We start from the raw sequence: 8730 nt of genomic DNA, 5'->3' as shown, positions 1-8730 counted from the left end.
GGTTTTAAAATTGTTCTTAATATTTAAATTGGTTTTGGGATTTTATAACAGACCGTATGTGTGAGTTGTTTATGTTTCATGTCTTATGTCTTATGTCATTTTTATTGTTTTGATTATGAATGGTCTGTACACCGCCCCGAGTCCCTACGGGGAGAGGGGGCGGTCTATAAATTAAATAAACTATAAACTATAACTATAAACACCCTCTCATTCTTTTGAGGCCTATGGAAACACAAGTGAGGGCACCAGACCCCCTCCCAGCCATGAGTCACAGTGGGTTTATCTATTCCTTCCCCAAGCAGAGTCTGCCTGAGTCCCATCATCCACTTCCCTCCCTGCCTAGGATCACCTGAATTCCTCCATTCAGACAGCAGGAAAAAGGGAGTTTGAACAGAGCTTCCAGGTCATTCTCTGTTCATCCATACTGACCTCTCCAAAACCAAATTCCCCCCTCGGTTCCTGGACACCTCCAGCCAATGCTCAGCTGAGCTCACAGCAAGGCCAGGGCGGCTGAGAATTGGGATGGAACCACAAACACTCCACAAACCTCCCCAGCCACAACAGACTTTTAGATGCACACCGTGGCCTCACACACACTCCTAGACAGTGCCTTTATGTGGCCTCAAGGAGGGAGATGGGATCAATCTCACAACCCTCACCCTATCAGAGTTCCTCAGCTGTTGTCCCTGGTGGCAGTTCGAAGATTGTGAATCCCACTCCTGACACCAGTTTCTGTGGAATCAAACACAGGAGGACCCAAAAAACCAATAATCCAGGCTCACTGCAGTTGTTATTGATTCAGTGTCCACTGGAGGAATTTCCCTCCAGAACACAGCAGGACAGATTCCCACAGACAAAAGGATGCAGTCATATTTATACATTTCTGGAAAGGAGGACAAAATGATAATCATAAATAGGCATATCTAATAGATGATATAACCATGAATATTCATAATTAGCACACTTCAAGTTCATGCTCACCCACAGTTACTATCCTCAAGAAAGAGATATCGTCTAAATAAAAGGAAACTATCAGTTGTATTGCCACAGCAGTTTGCCTAAAAAGTATTGAGGAATGAGGGCATTAACCCTTTCTTTCTATCTTGTTAACGCATTCTCATTCCTCCAAGAAATCAGTTTCCTCACAATCTTCCAGACACTCTTTATTTATTTGAATAAAAATCATTGCCCCACTCATGTATGGAGAATAGCTTGGAGTTGAAATTCCTCTGTCTCACATTTCCACATTTCTTCTAGTCATAAGCTAAAATAGGGAGATACAAGAATTCCAGTCATTCAAACATTTCCCATTTGGAAACATACATATATGGTTTTCTTTGATTCCTGCATACTATCTCAGTGGAAATAATGCCTTTTTTCAAATAAAAGTAATGTTTGCAATACTTTAAATAACATGGTATTATATGTCATGTTTTTACATTCATTCTGGCTGTAAGCTGCTCCTTTGTGTTCAGGTCTGGCCTCAGAAGGATAATGTAGCACTTGGGGATGAAGATGCAGCCCAGCAGACCAGCACTGGAGGCCAGGATGGAGAAGACCTGCACAGCCACCATGTATTTCCCTTTGGTGCTCAGGTAGGTGGGCACAAAAGTCACCCAGACACTGCAGAAGACCAGCATGCTGAAGGTGATCAGCTTGGCTTCGTTGAAGGCCCCAGGCAGATTCCTGGCCAGGAAAGCCACTGTGAAGCAGATGGCAGCCAGGAAGCCCATGTAGCTGAGGGTGACGTAGAACATGACAACAGCCCCTTCGTTGCATTGCAGGATGATCTCTCCAGGTTGGGAGTGGAGGTCAGAGTCAGGGAAGGGGGGAGAAACTCCCAGCCAGATGGAGCAGATGATAATTTGGAGAGCAGAAGAAGAAAGGATGATGGAGTTGGCCAAGCTCTTCCCCAGCCATCTCTTCACTCGGTTTCCTGGTTTTGTGGCCAGGAAAGCCAGCACCACCGTGATGGTTTTAGCCAAGAGAGAAGAAACGGCAACTGAGAAGATGGTGCTGAAGACCGTTTGTCGGAGAAGGCAGGTGGCTTTCCTTGGTTGACCAATGAAGAGAGAAGGAGACAAGAAGCAAAGCAGGAGGGAGACCAGGAGGATGTAGGAGAGGTCCCGATTGTTGGCTTTGACAATGGGAGTTTCTCTGTATTTAATGAAGATGATTAAAACAAGGCCTGTAGTTAGGAACAAGAGCAGGGCAAAGGAGACCAAGATGATGCCCAGAGGTTCTTCATAAGACAGGAAGGTTATAACTTTAGGGATACATTGGATTCTGGACTCATTTGGGTGTTTGTCATCTGGACATTTGGTGCATTTTTCTGCATCTGAGAAACCAAAAATCAATTTTCTTTAATATTTCATTCCTTTTATTTTTCATTAAAAAAAGCATAAGAAGGATGTACTTTTTTTAAAGTAGCTAGGTATATGAAGTTGAGGAAAGTCCTAAGGCTGTGATGGTGAATCTATGGCACCCGTGCCTCTTGGCACACGGAGCCATATTGAGTGGCATACCAGACGTCAGCTCCGACTCGCATGCGCATGCCGGCTAGCTGGTTTTTTATATTTCCGGAGGGCCAGGGGAGGCCTTTTTGCCCCCCAACCGGTTACCGGGTCACAGCTCGCTTGTCCCACCCCACCCACTCTGTACTCTGCAGCTTGCCTGCCTGAAGAGCTGCACCCCTGCTAGGTAAGACTGCGAGTCGTGGCTTAGCTAGCTGCCCCTTCCCCAGGGCCCTGCCATGCTTCCCTACCTTCCACATGGTCTTACCAGCGGATCCCTATGCCCGCTAGTCTTCTGAGATCAGCGCCTAGCCAGGCCAGTGGGGGGCCCTTGGTGAAAATGCAGACGCTGTGATGGGGCTGAGAGAGGCGGCAGCGACGATGCTGCGGCCTGGGGCTGCTGCACATGTACCCGCTCCCTTTCTGCAAAGGCAGAGCCCCCGCCCCCACTGGAGGAAGATGCTGCTTTCCACTCAGGCCCACATGCCTCTCATGCCAGCTCCGTGGGGCTTCAGGCTCCAAAGCAGCCCACTGGCTTCCCACCCAGCCACCTGCCTGCTCCTCGGCCGTGGCGCCGCTTACCGCTGGCAAAGAAGCGGAGCAAGAGGCAGAAGCCGTGAGTGGATGGGGGGAACCCCTCACATGGGGAGTGGGCCGCGGCGGAGTTTCCTTCCCCCTGGAACTCCAGACTCCACAGGACGAGTTCCCTGAGTAGCGCTGGTGGTTGGTTCCTTCTCTTTGAGAGCCGCCTTGCAAAATGTCAGAAAACACCCCGTTTTGCAAGGTGGCTCTCAAAGAGAAGGAAGCAGCCGTGGCGGAGAGGGAGGGAGAGGGAGAGGCTGGCAAAGAAGCCTTGGATTCCCCATTGCAGCGGCTGTCGGGGGAAGGAGGCAGGGTTACTGGTGGGCGCTTGCTTCCCAAGGCTTCTTTGGTAGCCTCCCTTACACAAACAAACAAACACACACACACACACACACACACATCACTTGCTGCCACGCGAGGCGAGCGCCGGCCAATGTCCCTGCCTCCTTACCCCGAGAGCCGCGGCAGTGGGGAATCCAAGGCTTCTTCGCCAGCCTCTCCCTTGCACGGCAGTGTGTGTGTGTGCGTGTGTGTGTGTGTGTGTGTGTCTGTGTGTGTAAGGGCAGCTAGCAAAGAAGCCTTGTGAAGCGAGCGCCGGCCACTACCCTTGCCTCCTTCTCCCAAGAACCGCTGCAATGGGGAATCCAAGGCTTCTTCGCCAGCCTCTCCCTCTCCCTCACGCGTTGTTGTGGGCACGCGGGTCCGTGCAATAGTGCACACGCGTGCAATTCTGCCATGCCGTTAAAAAAAGGTTCGCAATCACTGTCCTAGGGTGTGAATTATTTCTGGTGTAATGTAATTCATAGGAAGCTACATTATTACAGATTAATCATGAATCATATCATCTTTTCATGCAAATATTTAGAGTCCTGCCACATGGCAATTAATATACTGGACTTAGAGGATACCTACAGTATCTTGTAACATCTGGAAGCTATATGGAATTCAGGAGAAATTTCCTAACAGTGACAACAATTAACCAGTGGAACAGCTGTCCTCCAGAAGTTGTGGGTGCTTCAACATTGGATGTTTTTAAAAAGAGACTGGACAGTCACTTGTCTGAAATGGTATCAGGTCTCCTGCTTGAGCAGGGGGTAGCACTAGAAGACCTCCAAGGTCCTTTTCAGCTCTACTCTGATTGATTGACTGATTGACTGATTGACTGATTGACTGATTGACTGATTGACTGATTGATCTACATGATTGGCAGAATATTTGCGCAATGAGTTGCCCCCATAACTATCCACAGCACCACATTATGGACCAGTGACACCTTTTCAGTGATCCTCAAGGGGAGGATCCAATATACAGTGAATTGCAAGGTCTTTCAGAAGGTGGACCTAAAACAATTCATCAAGTTTCAAAGAACTCAGATCTTCCTAGAAAAGTGAACTTAGTAGCACATATCCAGACTAGAAAGCAGGAGAGATGTTTCCTCTGCTGTTAGTAAAGCTTGCCCAGTCGGCCACCCCCTCCTCCCATCTCCTCCCAGCACTTCCTTCAGAGACTTTTTGAGTTACTTCCTTTTAGAAAAGAAATTGTGCATATTAAAAATTAAGAAAGGTGAGCTTGTGTCTTTTAACTTGCACTTTCATGAAAATGTTCTGGATGGATCCAGTTCCACAAAGCCTTCCATTTTCCTCAGTGTGACCCACCTTCCTGAGTGGAGAAGGTCCCCTCCGGACAAGGAACGCAGTCATAGCAGCAAACTGGCTCTCCTTCTCGAGCCCTCTTGACAAATCCAGGATGACAATTTTCCGCACAGTTGGATTGAGGCAGGGACTGAGCAGAAAAATGAAGAATGCCAAAGAAAATGTGTTAGTAGTCAACATTCATGGAAAATAGAGATAGATACTGACATTAGCCAAATAGCCTCTGGTCTTCATGTAAGTAAATATGAAATATTTGACTTCTTCTAAGAAGATGCAGGAGGTATAACTAACTACTGGCAGATTCTTCATTTAGTTCCTCCCTTTTGCTTTTGGCATTTAACATTACAATAAAGTACTTTTCTACTTAATAAAGTCAGCAGAGATGGAATTGAAAAAAGATTTACATATGATGATATATTCATATTAAAACTGAGAATAAAATTCATTGTAAAAGATTTAGGAAATTTCTATTCCATTAGGTTTTTCAATAAAGAATAAAACTGTGATGAAGAAAGAAACCTCTGACCAGTAAGATCTTGAAAGGTTTCCATAAAACATGGCAAAGCCCCTCCACTTACTGTAGGTTCCGTCTATTGAAGAACTACAATCAGATAACACCAACTGGTATGGGATGCCAACCACCCTGGAGACTCTAGGCTTTGCCCACTTGAAATGGGACCTCAGGCTTTGGAAAACAGAGAAAAAACACCAAAATTTATCTCACCTTATTGAGCAACTTTAGCCCTGAAAGAGCATCTTCTTTGATAGAAAGTCTCTCTTTTTGAAAATACGCCAGAGTCCTTTCCACAACATCCTTCTTGGGGAGAACCAAGTAGCCCAAAATGTACAGATCTGCATTTATCTCTCCATTTTGGTCCAAGTACAGTTTAAAGTGGGAAATATTCCAAAATTCATTCTTCTCCAGAAAGGGATGAAACTAGAATGGGAACATCCAGGAATTTGAAAAGCAGAAAACTTTGTTTCTTATCCCACATTGAATCTTTCTTCTACAATTGTCTAATCTCCAAATATGGTTAAATAGGATGCAAATACTGCCAGTCTCTTCATAAGTGAATGAAAAAGTTTGAGAAAAATTTGTCAATCATTTAGTGACAAAATATAAAGAAAATATAATCGACACAATTGGTCAATTTTAGGGAACATTCTAGAGCAAAAGGCAAATAAAATGAACAGAAAAAAAAAAGATGATTCATAAAATCTTTGAAAACAACAGGTTTCCCAGAAAGCATGGGTTGATCAAGAAGAAAGTTGTCAGGCTAATCTTCTCCCTGGTCATCCTGATGGAAAACATCTCTAAATGTCCTAATTCTACTTGATTGTAATACGGCATATATATATTATATATATGCCGTATATGATTGTGTATATATATTGCAGATCTGAAAGAACAAGTCTCCCACCAGCTCTTTTCTCAGTCTGAAAAGTTAGTGAGGATCCTGATTTTCTTTCTCTCCCATTATGCAGCTGCAGGATTCTCCCCTCTTATCTGATCCTTCCCTAGGCAGCCTCTCTTCCCCTCATCCCAAAAATCATTCTCACAGATCATTACACTTCCTAAATAGATTATGGGAACTCTGGTGATAGAACTGGACTTCAGTAAAGGACTCAGAAATAATTTTGTGATAGGATTAGAAACCTGAGGGGTGGATGGCATGATAACTAAGTGGATAAAAACTGCCTTCAAAATGATACTCAAATAATTTTAACCCTTTTTAATCTTTCTTATGAAACCTAAAGGTGATGAATACAAATTTGCCTTTGGTCATCAATTATTCTATGTTGTCATTAATACGGTAATTAATAGGATCTTAGAGTAAGCTAATTTGATGTGATTTAAAGAATGTAAAGTCTTTCAACTTAGAAGCCTTATTTGAAACTCCATATTAAAAGTTTGATAAAATAACAATGGTTTTAAATCAACTTAAAGGTGATAATCAGAAGCAAGCAACAATTGTTGAATCGGATGGATTGGATGGATGGACTGGAACTTAACTTGCTGCTGGCATCCCTGAAGGAGGAGTCTGGTTTGAAGGCAGGCTGCTTGGAGATGGCTGGAGAGGCCATGGACCCTGAAGACTCAAAGTGGACTGAACGGATGACTGATGAAATGGATTCTTTCAAGAAGATTGAGGGAGATTGGGGAATGAACTTGTCATATTTAACTGGAAAACAAGTCTTAAGAGCTGTTGTTTTTCCATTTACAGGAGGTCCTATGACTTTGGGGAATGGAAAGCAGTTGTTGGGAAAGATCCTAATTAAAATTTTAAGGAAATGTATTATTATTAAGAATCAACCAAAGATGTTTAACCCTGGACAGATTCTGGATGGATCAGAGGTAATGATTGTGCTGGTCTGTGGTAGAAATTTTCTGTGAATTAAATACAATAGCAGATAACAGACAATTTTGAAGTTTTGAAATTTAACTTTATTGTTAGATTGCCTGTTAACTATGTTTTTTATATAAAGCAGATAGATGACAGGTCCAATACAATTATAGTTTATAATTGTGGGCCTATTTTGCAAGTGGGAGAAACTATTATTGCTGCATTGTATTCAATTGGGGAAAGAAGGCAAATGCAGCCATAAGAATCTGAGGAAGTGAACGTTCTGGTTTGGGGAGACCCCAACTCAAGGACCAGGTCCCCTTGCAGGCATCACACGTGGCGGAGAATTAGTACACAATCTACGTGAACTTCAGGGAAGGACAATGAAGCCAAGGAAGAGTTGAAAGGAGCTGCTCATAGCCTTGAGGAAAGACAACAAGGAGAAGAGTTGAAGATCAAGAGGAGTTTGGGAGCCCCCTTTCCAACTGAAACAATCTCTTGGTTGGGGAAGGGAGGATACAGCCAGTGGTGGGATTCAGACGGTCCGGCCCGGTTTGAGTGAACCGATAGTAAAATTTCTGCCTGGCCACGTCTCTCCCCACCACTACTTGCCTCGCACGCCTTGGCTGGGGCCTTAGAGTCATTGCTGCAGCTGCTGTTTGGCTCCCTTGCCTCGACCACGTGGCCACACAGCCAATCCTGTTTGCCTGTCTTTGCCGTGGCCTCCTGTTCGTCTTGGTCTGCTCCCGAATGCCCACCTCAGGGTGCTCCTGACCACTCCAGCAGCGGCCATTCTTCACCTTTTCCCTCTTTCCTTTCTCTTTTCCTTTTTCCTTCCCTTCCCATTCCCTCCGTTTTTCATCCTTTCCTTCTTTTCCATTTCCTTTCCCATCCCTCCCTTCCCCTTCTGCTTCCCCTTCCCTCTTGCTGCAGAATTGGGATCTTTCAGATCTTCTTCTCCTGACCCCCCTCCTCCCCCCTGCACAGTCTCAGTTGCTGCTTGGAGGGGGGAGATTTCTGGTTTTGCAGGGCTGAGAGGAAAAGGGGAAGGGTGAAGAGGCCCTCCAAGGCTGCCCACCCCTTTGCGTTTCTGCAACCAAATTCGACCCCCAAACAGAGGAACCCCCCCCCCGAATACAGCAGGGAAGACAAGTTGGGCCCATAACTGGGCAGCGTGTTGGGGGAGAGACTGCAGCAGCTCCGCGGTGACCGGAGGGAGGGAGGAAAGTTCGGCCGGGGGGTGGGATTGACCAGCTCAGCCAACAGATTTTAATCATCCCTCCTGGCTCACCCGAGCCACTCCAATTTTCTCCCTGGCCAGAGGCACCTCCAGCTAAAAGCCCCTCAGTGGACACCCCACGCACACGGCCCCCAACGCGGAGTTCAGAATGACGCTTCTCCCAAAGGAGTTCTGGGGAACCTCCCCCCCCCCCGCTGCCCCTTCCAGAGCCCAGAAAACTACCAGGAAAACAGCACCGCCTCGCTCTCAGGAGTGGGAGAGAGAATGGATAGGAGGAAAGAAAAACTTGGGGAAGAGGGAGAGAGATCCAGAGGAAATGGGGAGAGGCCCTCGCCTCATTTCCACCTCTCCCAGGCGGCCCACAAGGCTAAAAAGCTTCTGATTCCTCACTCTCATTC

The 8730-nt window shown here is 45.8% G+C and overlaps 1 protein-coding gene across 1 annotated transcript; it reads right to left on the bottom strand.

The window, feature by feature from the left end:
* Positions 1-1427: 1427 nt before the first annotated feature.
* Positions 1428-7885, bottom strand: LOC309392700 (vomeronasal type-2 receptor 26-like; the record flags this gene model as incomplete). Its single annotated transcript, XM_081954128.1, has 3 exons — positions 1428-2338; positions 4751-4877; positions 7868-7885. The coding sequence occupies 3 exons, from the start codon at positions 7883-7885 to the stop codon at positions 1428-1430; spliced, it is 1056 nt and encodes a 351-aa protein (XP_081810254.1).
* Positions 7886-8730: the final 845 nt, after the last annotated feature.

The sequence above is a fragment of the Natrix helvetica genome (genome assembly GCF_964273705.1).
Source record: "Natrix helvetica genome assembly, chromosome: 5".
Taxonomy (NCBI): domain Eukaryota; kingdom Metazoa; phylum Chordata; class Lepidosauria; order Squamata; family Natricidae; genus Natrix; species Natrix helvetica.
Note: the sequence above shows the minus strand (reverse complement) of the source record. Positions and strands in the feature narration are given on the sequence as shown.